Here is a 15,156-nt window from a genome sequence, read left to right as displayed (position 1 = left end):
AGCTGAACTTGGGGTCCAGCATGCATTCGCTATCTGTATTTCATCGGTTTCCGAAGCAGTCACCCCATTTGTCACGGGAAGCGCCAGGCCCGTAAACCACTTCCAGACGATCACATTCGCGTCTTCCTTTGCTAGAACATCTTGGCATTCCTACTTTTCCCTCCGGTCACTGAGGAAGGGCATTTATAGAGGTAGGCAGACGACCGACGAAGGCATTCCCTGTAGGCTGTTGTAGTCGTGTACAGCTGCAACACCACTAAATTTTGTGCGGCTTTCCATGGGGCATTTGTTCTTCCCTTGACTCGCACGTGCAACCACATCAAAAATCGCTCAACAATGGCGAAATTCATTTGGTTTATAATTTTGAATGCAACAGATTTATTGTTCGTGTCCGGTCATGATTTTGTCTGTCTCTTGGTCCTGAATGCTGCAGTAAATGTGCACTAAACAAGTTGTTTTCAGGCCATAACTCAATTATGCCGTATAGAAGATTAGTGCTGCATCGTTATTTTTATCGTCTTTTTGCTGCATAACCAGCCACAATGATGACTTGATATCACGAAGTCAGTTTTTATTTAGTACTTGTAGAGAAAACGTGTATGACCTCTTGATATGTCGTTGGTACCGCGTAATACTTTTCTTCTTATTGCTTTATTGTAGGCTCACTGTGAGTACATAAGCTGCCAGCAAAGCAGGCAGGATGGTTTGAAGAGATCAAGGCCAGATGTTGTTGAGATGCTGTTTGCAATAAAGTCTGACCTGAAAAACTTGGTTTGTCGTGTGTTGTTCCCCTTTCCCTTTCTTCTTGTCTAATATCCAGGCTTGGGGGGAGCTCCAATATGACTGAGTGCTCTGCTATTTTTTGGCAATCCTTACAGCTTGTAACGTTTTCAAGTAGTCCATTGTACAGATTCCTTCGCAGAAACTAAACTTGCAGCAAAAAATTATAGTACGGACAAAAGCAATATTTAGGGTATGAGAAACAGGTGAGCGGAGTTACGCGGTTTACAGAGAACATCGCGAGTTACTCCGTTATTTGATCTGCCTTCTCTGTCATTACGGGTTGCGTCATATATTGTAGCACTGTCCCTAGGCTTGCACTAGAAGACCTTTGAGGTGTCTGGAGTGATAACGTAAATTTACTTCAGGAATACCACGCAGACATTGCAGTCCGTTCACAGTGACATCGAGGTTCTTCCCCTCGCAAATAGAGGCTCCCTAATTATCCTCACTCCGCCACTGCGGTGGGTCGACGAGGTGGAAGAAATGAACTGTTTTAACGGCATTTGTACAAATATAGTGACAAATACGCTTTTCCTGTTGTAGAAAACGGCGGCTAAGTTCAGGAAGCGATCCTTCAGCTTTAAGAACTCCTATATTAAAAATGTAAACCGCTTTCGTTAAACCCCGCGCTGCCTTCTATGTAAATGAGTGACCGCTGAGAACAAAAATGGTGGCCCGTAAAGTATGGTGGCCGTTTTAGTCAGTTTCACGCTACCACAGTTGAAGTTATCGCGACTCTAAAACACGGAGATGCGTGCGACTGAAGGCTGCCTAACTTCAATCAACGCCGAGCGTCTGCAGCTCATCGAAGGAGGCAAAGAAAAGAAAATGTAAACACTCAAAGGAGCTGAATGACGAGTGGTTCAATTTAAATCAGCCAGTGGAGCGGGGCTTCTTTCAGCAGTGGAGAGGGGCTTCTTTAAACTTAATGCTTCAAGACCCTTCCTAGACAGCAAAATTGTTGGCATCCAAAAGCTGCCTTAAAGAAGGGAGTGATTGCTGCCTCGCGTATGCTAGAGCTACCTTCTACACGTCGGAAGATTATCGTCAGACCCTGAGATGATCTGGATGCACAGAAAACTAGTTGCTATGACATTTCTTCCGCCATATTCATGGATGCCGGGATGAACGCCATTCAAGCCTCCACCGATTCGGTCTGCCCCAACGTCGTGGAAACCATCATGTTCGTGAGCATTTAAAATGAAGCCAACGTTCGCAAGATCTTGACTCTACGGAACGTTTGCGTCGATGCAAAAGAGCACGCAGTGATGGTGTACACCGCTGCTAATGGCAACTATGTCAAGGAAGTGATCCGCAACGTCAAGCATGACATCGGCGACGCCATGCTCGCAAGGCTGGTCGTACACCAGGGAAATCCCAGGGTTTGCAGAATCAAACACATCAAGAAACCCGGCTCCGTCATCTTTCTTTTTGATGGAAGAGATGTACCAAGCTACATCAGAGTTGGCCGGTCTGGTGCTATACAAGAAGCAGGTCGAGGTGTGCAGCAAATGCACCTGCGTTGGTCATTGCTCGGACGTCTGCCCCACTTCATTTATCAACGTTACTCACAAATGTGGCGCCAAGAACGCGAAGCAAGGACGCTCTTGCCAAGTTAGGTGCAAACTGTGCGGCAAGGGGCACTCTACCGGACGAAAAGCCTGTAAACAGATGTACCAGCCACCTTTTGTCCTGGACCAGAGGCAAACAAACACACGGCACGCGCTTTTTACGTGAACCGGCAAAACTTCCCCACACTCTAGGCCAGGCTGCCGGGACCATCTTCAAATGGCTGGCCGGAGCCTTTCACCACAGGAGGTGGATCTGCGCTTCCCGTCACTGCGAAATGAGCCTCAAAAATAACAGTGAAGAACCTTTCAGAGCACACGCTGGACCTTCTACACAGGTAAGCGCGGCCCCACCACCGCTAAGGAGTTGGAGGAGCTTAAGAAAGTCAGGAACAAAAACGCGATACTCAAATCAGAGTTAGCGGAGGTCAGAAAAAATTAGCAATGTTCTAAACTGTTTCAGCAGCGAGACCATATGGGGACCGAAATGGTGCTAATGGGTGGAAGTGCCCAGCTGTTGGTGAAGTTTGTGAGGTTGACGTGAGTGAAAGCCCTAACCAAATCAAAGAATGCTTGAAGCAGATTTCTTCGATGCTTCGAGAAATCAGCAAAGATGTAGCAGTTGTCAATGCGTAGAATCATTTTTTGGGGTCTCGCCTAAGGAACCTTGAACGTACGACGTGTTTCCTGGAGTCTCTGGCGCTCCCGAAAAAAATTATCGCAGTTATTATCAGACTCCACCGTTGCGGCGAAGCTTGTACGAAAGCAAATTAAGTGCCCTAAGATTGATCCCAAGGCTGAGCCTCCTGCTAAATTTGAATGCTAACCATGACTGCGGTATTCAACAGTGACTTTCGTGTCTGGCAGTGGAACTGCTATGGATTAAAAAAAAGAAAGCGTTGTTAGCTCAATACTTTGCACTGTGACCCTTTAAAGCACAAGTAATTGTGATACAAGAGACATTTACGTTCGGCCCCACGTTTAGTGGTTACGACCCCTTTATTCTCGTAAATAACGGTGACAGAGGCTTCGTTACTTTAGCAAAAAAAAGGCATCACAGTCATTATTGGCAATCACATAGATCAGTGCTCTAATGCTGATTATGTCTGTACAAAACTCTCACCAGGAAAGCACTACTGCAGAAGATTGCATTTCCCCAATACATACAGTTCTCCAAAACGACGAGACAAGCGTTTCTACGGAATGATAGGTAAAGCAGTAAAAATGTCTACCGACGCAGGCATAACCGTCATAGTAGCCGGTGACTTTAATGTACCTCACTCCTCGAGGGGCTTCGTTACAGGCTCACACAAAGGGCCTTCAATATGACAGGCTATGGTTGTGATCTCGCGGTACTAACGGACCACGGCTTTCCCACTTGTTTAGGAAATTCTGTAACAAGACCTTCGACCCCAGATTGCTTTATGGTCTCCCTAGGGGCAAGCCATCATTGGCAAAACATGGGGGAATATCTGGGTTCCGACCATCTCATTATCAAAATGACACTGCATGCTCAATGCACAACCACCAGAATACAGCACATCGTTAATTGGGACCTCTTCCTCTCCAGTAGAATTCATTAGGCCTCTGTATCTGACTATGCAGAGTGGGTAAAAACACTAGTTTCTCGGGTCTCTGCCTCCACTATGGAGACAGAAACAGAACAGATTTTTTTAATCAGGATGAGCCACTTAGCTCACATTTTTGACTCAAAAATGTCTCTCGAAATACGCTAGCTAAAGAACATACTGAACAGATCACCAAGATACGCATTTCCAAAATCAATGCTGAAATTTTGTCGCACTCCAAAGTGTTATAACGGAAACACTCGATCGAAACTTGAGACAAAGTTGAACGCCAGATGAGGATAGACGGCAAGTGGAACTTGCTTAAAGACCTTCTGAAACTTGCTGACACTCCAGTCGCTCAGAGATCGGCCACCAAAAGACTCGCTAACCAGGCACTCTCACGTTGTAGCGAAAATTTGATCATACAAGATCTAGCCAAAATTCAACTCCCACTTAGTACCACCGCATCCGCGCCACCACCCGGCTACACATAAACTAAACCCGCCGAGCTGGATGGCGATGTATATGAAGGGGGAGTCAGGGTGCACCTGACAAACTCAACAGCATATGCGCTCTACGCGCTTACCGTGTCACGAACCGCTTGCTCAGGAACCTTGACAATTAATGGGCCACCTTCCTGACGGATTTATTCAACAAACAATGGAAAAATGGCTCTAATGCACACAAGTGGAAGCACGCCGTGGTCATACTGATACCCAAACCCAGTAAAAAATGCACAAGAAAAAATCTTCGACCGATTTCGCTTACAACATGTGTCGGCAAATTTTTCGAACATGTCATAACCAATAGGGTCTCTAAGTGCATAGAGTGCAAGAACCTCTTCCCATCTAACATGCTCGGCTTTCACCCACATCTTTGAACACAAGACGCTATGCTTCTCATCAAATTGAAAGTCATCGACGCCTATACCAGAAATCTCAGAATAATTTGTGTTTGGATCTAAGAACGGCGTTCGATACCACACTCCGCGATCACATCTTCGAAGCCATCTCCAAGCTCGTTCTCGATAGGCATGTCTTCAATTTACGCAAGGGGGAATCAGACAAATTTCATCTAGGAAAAACGGGCACTCCTTAAAGGGCAGTGTTCTCACCCCTTCTTTTATTGACAATAGACTTTCTTCGGGACCTTCGACGCAAAAAATTTGTTCTGTATGTCTATCTGTCTGTCTGTCTGCCTGCCTGTCTGTCTGTCCGTACATTTGTCTGTTTTTGCTCCTGTAACGCTACCTTAAACAGCACCAAAGTGGCCAAACAATACTTCAAACGGCCGAGCCCACCTACAGTGCCCACAAATTTTGCTGAAGATTCAGCGTTCATACTTGTGCGATTGTCAAATGAAAATAAATTATTGCGCATTCTGAGGCAGCATAACAATACGTCAATATTATCTACGCGTGTCTCTTACTAGAAAAGGCAATAGGTTTTTCTAAGGCCCGTAGCGTGTGTCACGTTGCGCTGACCATGCAATGTTTGCTTAAAAAGGCAAGTGCTTTCAGCACTTTGCTAAGACGCACAGTGGTGGCCCCTACCCGTCCCCTTGGGTTCTACACCTTATCACCTCCGAGACGGCCACGCACGCCAGTCTCACAGCCGACATTTCAATTTCAAAGGTAACTGCGGGATAGCACTCATGTCTCACGTGTGACGGGACTTGATGCACTCGTTCGCCTTTGCTGCATGCTCGAGGCACTCTAACGCAGCGCTTCTTGAATACCATTAACCAATTTGTTTACGCAGAACATCAAATGACCGTTTTGTTCACTTTCTCCAGACGCTAGACAATCGTCTTTCGTCTACATTTGCAGTGTAATATGCAGATACGAGGCCAATTTTTTTAACATAGGTATGATGGCTCTAGCTAGGGATCTTTATAACAATGACATTGGTTCCACTATCTATGTCGAAGCCACCACCCTTTGGTTCCGGGAAGGGGGGGGGGATGGGGCTCGGAGGGCTACTCCGAGAGTACGCTCAAAGTAGCTGTAGGAACGATCCAGAAACAAATTTCTCGCATGAGCCTCGCGCCATCAGACAAGTCCAAGCTGCTTAATTGTCTACCAACCCATTCGTATGGGGCGATGCCCTACTGAATGGGTACCAACCATGAACATTGACATACATCTGTTCACAAAGAGCGGTGTGGGAATCCCCCGCAAGGACACTATACGCGTACAAGGCATGTTGATTTCTGAGAACGGCAGGAATGCAACTATGATACAAAAGGTGCACCAGTGCACTGCTGCCACCGTTCGGCTTATTCAAAGGATCTCTGGTAGACGACGACGCATCAAGGAGGACAACCTCCTTCCAGTATTTCATACCTTCCTTTGAATTTGTATCAATAACGTTGCCTCTATTCACATTCGTACTACTGCTGAAAAGTCCGAACTAGAAGTCTTGAGTCGACAGGCTGTCAAAAAGGTTTTGGGCCTCCCTTCTCGAACGAGTACCATAAAACTGGAGGCGTTGGGTGTTCATTGATTTGTGGGGTTTAACGTTCCAAAACTACTACTCGATTATGACAGACGCCGTAGCGGAGGGCCACGGAAATTTTGACCACCTGAGGTTTTTTAACGTGCACCCAAATCTGAGTACACGGGTCTGCAACATTTCCGCCTCCATCGGAAATGCAGCCACCACAGCCGGGATTTGATTCCTTGACCTGTGGGTCAGCAGCCGAGTACCTTAGCCACTAGACCACCGTGGCGGGGCACATTGGGTGTTCAAAACAAGCTCGACAACTTAATAGAAGCACAGCGTACTGTCTAGATTTGCCGACTTTCGTGCACTAGAGTCAGAAGTCATTCTATCTAGAGCAGGCATCACCTCTCCTCTGAATAAAGAGAGTAAATTTTCTCATACAGACACTACATGGTTAACAATTATGGTTTATCAACTTCCACTAAAATGCATCTGGTACATATTCAGGGTAGAAAAAAAGCGTGGGCTAAAGCCCTCCTCTCTAACTAAAACCCCAGAAGCGAAAATTCGCTCTTTGTAGACGCACCTTGGTCGGGATGGAAAAGCTTTGTGGCCACTGTGATTCGCACTACAGATTAGGCAGAAAATCCTTTACAGATCCACACAAAGCTAACAAGGAGACAACAGATAGTCCTTCGACTCCTCAAAACTAGCTTAATTTCGTCGCCAGCCACTGTGACGCTGTATACGAATATTTCCCCTAACTGCTCGGCATGCGATCACCTCTCCATCTTCCCTCATATGGTGTAGTGGTGCCCCCGCTTGTGCGTTTCAACAAGGAGGCATCTGTTAAGCGAGACAGACTTCTTGGGATTTATCGCAAGTCTCCGCCTTGCGAAACAACTCCGGGCGGTCAAGCGAGCCTGTGAAGCGATCGGGAACCTCTCATTCCCGATCCCGTCGCAGGTGCAGCTCTGGGTGGGCTTTTAGAAACCTTATTCCCAGGACGCAAAAAAAAAAACTTTTTCTGTTTGCCTGTTCGTCTGTGGTAGCGAACGTCGTCAAACACTTCGTGGTGAACAGTGCCATATAACCACTGTTTGTCACTAGTTTGCGCGTATGTCCTACAGGTGATTGAAACGTAATATCTACCCTAAAACGGCAAGCACACTCATGAGAAATTTAACGTGCTGGTATTTTGAAAAAGCTCCGCGTTCTCAGAACGAACGCATACAATAAATATCATGGTCTCAGCAGGAATAGAACCCAATCATTCGGCTGGCAATCAAGTATTTTATCAAAGAACCACGCCAGGTCTTGGAACTAATTTTCAAATGAACTGTAATGTTGGTGAAACGTCAATGGTGGTTACAGTACTCGCTATTGAATTTTACACACATCACGTGTGTACTCCTATCATACAGCCGTCATGTCGTGCTAACGCCAATAGTAGTTAGGTGGCATTCGCCAAAGTTGGTTTAAGTAGCAGTGTCCAGGGCTCCAATCTTCGCGAGCACCAGCGCTATATATCAGCTTATCGCTTCTGGTGTTGCTAATACTAATGTTTTTGGTATTGTTCCGCAAGTGCAAACCACTCATTAAGTAACCATATGCAACTGTTCAACACGTGCTTATGCGTGCAACAATTGTGCGTATATTTTGCGTAATCCCATGACACGTCGCTCAATCATAAAATACAGCATTGTCCCTTTCACTCCGTATCCTTCACAAAACGCCGATTCTCGAGGTACGTGGGAACTGCAGAATTTTTTTATTTCAACACCAGACTGCGGAAAATAAAGATGTTATGGGCCGTGAGCTAAAAGCCACTAAACGGCTTGACGAGGCCCATGGGTCCTTGAACTTGACGCTAAGAGGAAACAAGAACCCCGGAGCAGCAAAAATATACGTTGCATCGTTCTTCGACACGAATTCATTTTCACATAATACGTCAACAGACATGTGATCAGAACAATACAATGGAACTGTACACACGGAAAGCCTAATGACCTATAGAGTAACAGTATTCAAAGCGTAGGTTAGTCATATTTTACACATTATTAACAGCGAGCAAGATAATATATATATATATATATATATATATATATATATATATATATATATATATATATATATATATATATATATATATATAGGAAAGAAGTGTTTACAAACAAAGGGCTCGTTTTTCCGTGTTTTGACACAATAATGATGAGATCTAACAGACAATAATGCAATAAAATGTATAGGGGGAGTTATTAGAACAAATGTAAAGTGAATAAGAAGAAAGAAAAGTGGGTGAAAAAATAACATCTCGTGAGGAGGAATCGAACCTACGACCTTCGAATAACGCGTTCGAGGCTCTAACCACTGAGCTATCACAGCGGCTTTTCCTTCATACACTTTTTGGGGTTTATATGTAAATTTAGAAGTGGGAGTGTCTGTCAGCGCCATCTGTAAGCAAAGCGGCGAGTGTGAAACACCCTTTTCTGCGCATGTGTGGCGTCACGTAGCACGTGAAGTTTTTACGAGCGGGCAGCTGACCAATAGTCCGTCGTATACAACCTAATGACACTAAGTCTGCCAGTACGAGACCCTCGTTAATGAATAAGGGAAAGGAATGTATACCTAAGGGCTCGTTTTTCCGTGTTTTGACACACTAATAATGAGATCTAACAGACAATAATGCCAAGGAAAGTATAGGGGAAGTTATTAGAACAAATGGATTTTGAATAAGAAGAAAGAACAGTGGGTGAAAAATAACCAGCCGTGAGCAGCAATTGAACTTACGACCTTCGAACAACGCGTTCGATGCTCTAACCACTGAGCTATCACGGCGGCCTTCTTTCCATCCACTTTTTTGCGGTTTATATGTGAATTTCGAAGTGGGAGTGTCAGTCAGCGCCATCAGTAAGTAAAGCGGAGAGTGTGAAACACCCTTTTATGCGCATGTGTGGCTTCGCGTAGCACGTGAAATTATTACGAGTGGACAGCTGACCAATAGTCCGTCGTATACAACCTAATGACACTGAGTGTGCCAGTACAAGACCCTCGCTAATGAATAAGAGAAAGGAGTGTATACCTAAGGGCTCGTTGTTCCGTGTTTTGACACAATAATAATGAGATCTAACAGACAATAATGCTAAGGAATGTATAGGGCAAGTTATTAGAACAAAAGGAATGTGAATAAGAAGAAAGAAAAGTGGGTGAAAAAATAAGCAGCCATGAGCTGGAATCGAACCTGCGACCTTCGAATAACGCGTTCGATGCTCTAACCACTGAGCTATCACAGCGGCCTTCCCTCCATCCACTTTTTTGGGGTTTTTATGTGAATATAGAAGTGGGAGTGTCAGTCAGCGCCATCTGTAAGCTAAGCGGCGAGTGTGAAACACCCTTTTATGCGCATGTGTGGCGTCACGTAGCAGGTGAACTTATTACGAGCGGGCAGCTGAGCAATGGTCCCTCGTATACAACCTAATGAAACCAAGTCTCCCAGTACGAGACCGTTGTTAATGAATGAGGGAAAGAAGTGTATACTTAAGGGCTCGTTTTTCCGTGTTTCGAACACAATAATTATGAGATCTAACAGACAATAATGCCAAGGAATGTAAAGGGCAAGTTATTAGAACAAATGGAATGTGAATAAGAAGAAATAAAAGTGGGTGAAAAAATAACCAGGCATGAACAGGAATCGTAGGTTCGATTTCTGCTCATGGCTGGTGACTTTTTGTATGTTGTATATTGTTGCTGATTTGAAGTGTCAATACGTGTGAAGTGTGCAGCACATGAAAGTGGTAAGTACGCGAAAAATTTTATGCGCACCAAATTTAGCAAGACATTCTTCTGGCTGCTGTAATCTAGTGACACGGATCTCATCTCCATGATGATAGGGTCTCTTCTCGTTTTCCACACAGTTTTTAACTTGTACTAGGGTGCTGATCAGTGAGCCGCCTTCCGCGGTATTAGTACAGTGATGCAGCAGCGTAATGTTGCGTTTTACTGCACAACACGAAGCCTGATCATGCAGCAGCATCCAAGTATCTGTCTACAAATGAATAAATAAATCAAGCTCCCACAAATTCTCAGCACACACTGGAAAACAAGTTTTACTTGATATGTAGGCGAAACCTGTCTGACTAACGTGGTGTGGTGCGTGTACGCAAAACTTCACTCGCCTTTCTTGTCATATAGTCTTTCACTCACCTTTTTGGCTTCAAGCAGTGCAAGTGTGATTGATGTTGCCGAGAAAGTAATGATGCAGCCCGCATAGAAGTAGTAGAGGTCCAGTATCCACACTGTGATACTGGCTATTTGGAAGACGTAAAAAGGGTGCAAGACCTGTGAAAAAGCGCTGACGTCATGTTCCGACTAACTGTGTCATATTTTAAATAACTACACGCAAATGAATAGACATTTATTTACCTTTTCTAAGAGGAGCGTAGTGACAGACTTTACTTGTAGCTCCATGGAGTTTCTTCCGTACAACAACGATCTGAAATTATAAATTCTTACAGTTATACTTTCATTCGATAAATTTATTTGGTAAAAAACTTTTGCGCTTGCACGAGCACAACCCAACGGGCATTAAAAATTTAGCGCCAGTTGAAACCTTTGCCATAAATTGCCGAAATATAGTGTCCTAGTGGTTCAAGAAAAACAAGCCCGGATAAGTTCTCCTATTCCTCAGGGACTCAAAAAAAACATATCAGATGACCTCCATGACCAGTGACGGAAGATGATCTGTTATTTATGCAAAAGAAAGATCGTAGGAGAAACCGTAGGTGGCCCTTTCAGAAACGAAGCTGTACAAACACATACAGGAAACCAAGATTAAGGTCGCTGTGTACACTCTATATTGCAGAAAATAATGCTCGATTATAATTACGAACGCACAATTCTTGTTGTTATAATATACATTGGTCTTCATTGACACTTACGGGCGAAGTGGCATTTCAATGAGTTCAATTGAAGTCCGGCTCGACAAAAAACTAAGGCATCGACAAGAATCGACGATGCCTTAGACTGCCTTTACGGTGCTACGTATTTTTCCACTATCGACCTTCGATCTGGCTATTGGCAGATCGCTGTAGACGAGATGGACCGTGAGAAGACCGCATTCGTCACTTCTGACGGTCTTCATCACTTCAAGGTTATGCCTTTCGGTCTGTGTAATGCGCCGGCCACATTCGAAAAAATGATAGACTCATTGCTCCAAGGGTTTAAATGGTCAACCTGCTTATGTTAATCAGACGACGTTATGGTTTTCTCACCCACATTCGACTCAAATCTCGATCGTTTATCAGCGATTCTTGAAGTTTTTCGTTGAGCTGGACTTCAATTGAACGTTTGGAAATGCCACTTCGCTCGCCGTCAAATAACCGTACTTGCCCACCTCGTCGATGCCGCAGGAGTCCGCCCGGATTCCGAGAAAATTCGCGCTGTCACGGATTTTCCTGTACCGAAGTCAAAAAGGATGTTTGCATTTTGTGGACTTGTGCTCCTACTTTCGACGGTTTGTTAGGGACTTCGTGAACAATACACGCCCACTCACAAACCTCCTGAAGAAGGACACCCCATTTCTCTGGGGTGCTGATCAAGCCTCATCTTCTTCCCAGCTCACGACGCTCCTTACAACACCGCCATTCTAGCTCATTTCGATCCATCAGCTCCAACCAAGGTTCGCACTGACGCTAGTGGGCATGGCATAGGGGCAATGCTATTGCAACACCAACGCGAACATGACCGCGTTATAGCATATGCAAGCCGACTGCTATCTACCGCCTAACGCAACTTTTCAATCACGGAGCGTCAGTGTCTCGCTCTTGTGTGGGCAGTCGCCAAGTTTCGCCCATACTTATACGGGCGTACATTCCGGGTAGTCACCGACCACCATGCGCTCTGCTGGCTGGGCTAACTCAAGGATCCCACAGGACGCCTCGCTAGTTGGTCGCTACGTTTACAAGAATACACGTTCACCGTAACGTTCAAGACAGGGTGGTCGCATCAAGATGCGGATTGTTTGTCATGCTTTCCTGTGGAAGAAGCTTCCCATACTGGCACCTTTCCAGACCTTCTGTCTGTAACGCAGCTACTCAAACTTGGCCACGAACAACGCCAGGATGCTTCCCTGCGAACCATCATTGACAAGCTTGAGTTAATGCCCCGTGATGCATCTCTACAAATGCCCCTGGTCAATGGCGGGATTCTGTATCGCCGTAACCTCGATCTATATGGCCATGACTTGCTCCCCGTCATACCAGCACATCTCCATGCGACTGTCCTCAAGAAAACTTCATGACGCTCCTTCGGCGGGCCACTTAGGCGTCTCTCGCACATACGACCGTGTACCTCGTCGTTTCTTTTGACCTGGTTTTGCCTGTTTTGTTCGACGCTACGTCACTGCTTGTGAGCCCTGCCAGCCCCGCAAAAAGCCATCCTCCCTACCAGCTGGATTCCTTCAGCTGATCGACATTCCCACTGAACCTTTTTTTCGAGTTGACCTTGACCTGCTTGGCCCATTCGCGATCTCCAGCTCAGGCAAGAAAGGGAGTGCCGTCGCCACTGTCTATGCGACACGGTACGCTATCACACTAGCACTTCTGACGAGTTGCGCAACCGATGTGGTGGACTTTCTGGTATATGGTATTATTTTAGTATACGGAGTTCCACGCCAACTTCTCAATGACCGGGGCCTGACCTTCCTATCAGCTGTCGTTGCTGAAATACTGCGCTCTTGCTCTGCCAAGCACAAGTGTGCCACTTCGTACTATCCGCGAACGAACGGTCTTACGGAGCGCCTCAACTACACCATAACTGACATGCTTTCTAAATACGTAGCGGCCAATTACCAGGACTGGGACGTTCATTTGCCATTTGTGACGTTCGCATATAATTCGTCACGTCATGACACTGCCGGCTATTCGCCAATCTATCTTGTATACGGCCAAGAAACTGCCCTATCTATTGAAACCTTGCTGCCCTCGGTCACTCAGCATGCCGGTGAAGCCATCGCGAGAGCCGACCACGCACGCCAACTCGCCCGCAGCCGTCTGCAGGCCTCAAAGGAGCACCAAAGACAGCTCTACGATTCCCATCATCGAAACGTGCACTTTTCGCCGGGTTCCCTTGTCCTTCTCTCGTCCCTCACTCGGCCTGCAGGTCTTGATGAAAAAATGGCTGTTACTCTACACTGAACCATACCGCGTCATTCGCCAGGTGACTGACGTTACATACGAGATCGTTCCAGCCGATCCAACGTCATCATCGTCACCTTCTAGTGACATCGTGCACATAGCTCGACCCAAGCCTTATAACCCTCCTTCTACCGCATCCGAGTTACTCAAGCACCTAGATGGTGCTTCTACCAGCGGGGGGTTATGATACACAGCAGCCGGCACAGGCTTGCTGCAAGAAAGAGAAAGACGACGTTGGTTGCTGGTTGTTGAACTGTCACCATCTTGTTCGCCGAGCACGGTCCATCGTATATAATTTATTAAATAAGTTACTCGTAACATTATACTGTACTATACCCAAAACGTTATTAATAAGATCACCTTTTACATAAACAAAAATAGCAAGACCACAATAATAATAAGTGGCTGGATTAGCAGCAAGGCAATACTCATGTTTCTTCTGTCCACGCCTGTCGGGCGAGAGTTTCGTCGGTGTGACGGGACGTTCTTCCAAGGATTTGTCGAGTTTCGACGCACCCTCACATAGTGGGTTGGAATCCTCACTTCCCCTACCTGGCCACGTCATCGTGTCGTACGCGCACACCACGCCATCGTGGGTGGTAACTAGCTCTTACATCAATGCCTCGCTGTAGCTTCAAGCACTTAATAAAGCTATCAATGGGTTCATCTGACACTTCAAGAAAATACTCATACTCTCGAAGGCTACAAAATATTTGAGGCTATATTGTTGCAGCGTCGTCTACAAGGCCTGAACATGCGGTGAAGACCTCGTTCAATTGGACTATAAAAAGAAAACGTTCGGCTATTTCAATCTAATCCATGAACCAGCCGGATCTGTAACGCAGTCACTTATCAAGAAGAGTCGTTCTTCAAGGTGCGCTGCTATGTCCCTTGGTATCCTGCGCTGGTAAAAAGTAGTAATGTCGCCTAGTACCGTGTCGCTTAACACAGTTGAAAGTTTCCTTCCTTTCCCTTCGTTTTGTGCTAAAAGCACGTTTTTGTCTAGTATACAGTACTGTAAGAAACGAGAACCAAATAGCAGGTACGTTTGAAAGATCCTATTTAACGAATCGCCGAATGACGCCCGCACTTCTGAAATTTGGATGTACCGTGCACTTGATGAAAATTAAGGACTTCGTGTAAACCTTGGAGTGAACCTCTGCCTCTATAGATAAGGAATTGAGAAATCATATGAACCTTGGAAGCCCTCCGCTGCCCCCCAAGTCACTCATTCACGCCACCTGGGGAACACTACCACCCTGCTGTTGACCTTGATGAAGTTGATGACCTTGATTTTGTTGACCTTTTGTTCATTCGTAGATATACATCTGCACTTCCCACCGCCATTGTAGCCACTACAGTGAAAGCTCACTTAGTGGGTTTTCATGGAGCCACAAAAGTATCTGAATTGACAATATTCTCCGAAATTGTCATCTTTACTCGTTAATGATGAATACGTAAAGTATCTAGTTACTCTGGTAAGAGCCGTGTAAAACCACCACGTGTTCATGAGGTATGCCTTAGTGGAGGGTTCCAGAACTTTCGACCACCTAGGCCTTCTAACCTGTGCCCAAATCTGAGCCCACGGGCCTACAGTGAT

General features: G+C 45.6%; 1 protein-coding gene across 7 annotated transcripts in view; it reads right to left on the bottom strand.

The window, feature by feature from the left end:
- Nucleotides 1–15,156, bottom strand: part of LOC119170521 (polyamine-transporting ATPase 13A3) — a 1,084,416-nt gene that overhangs the window by 802,307 nt on the left and 266,953 nt on the right. For 5 of the 7 annotated variants that reach the window (XR_012894535.1, XR_012894534.1, XM_075890967.1 and 2 more), the window contains 2 exons: nt 10,786–10,855; nt 10,567–10,701 (listed from right to left, as the gene is read on the bottom strand). The exons of the other annotated variants lie outside the window; for them this stretch is intronic. Coding sequence is in view for 3 of the 5 variants with exons in the window: in XM_075890967.1 (XP_075747082.1) it covers nt 10,567–10,701; nt 10,786–10,855 (205 nt within the window). In the remaining 2 variants the exon portion in view is untranslated. The remainder of the gene's footprint in view (nt 1–10,566; nt 10,702–10,785; nt 10,856–15,156) is intronic. 7 annotated transcript variants of the gene reach the window in all.

Source organism: Rhipicephalus microplus, chromosome 3 (assembly GCF_043290135.1).
Source record: "Rhipicephalus microplus isolate Deutch F79 chromosome 3, USDA_Rmic, whole genome shotgun sequence".
NCBI lineage: Eukaryota > Metazoa > Arthropoda > Arachnida > Ixodida > Ixodidae > Rhipicephalus > Rhipicephalus microplus.
The sequence above is the reverse complement of the archived record's forward strand: the minus strand, read 5'-3'. Positions and strand labels throughout refer to the sequence as shown.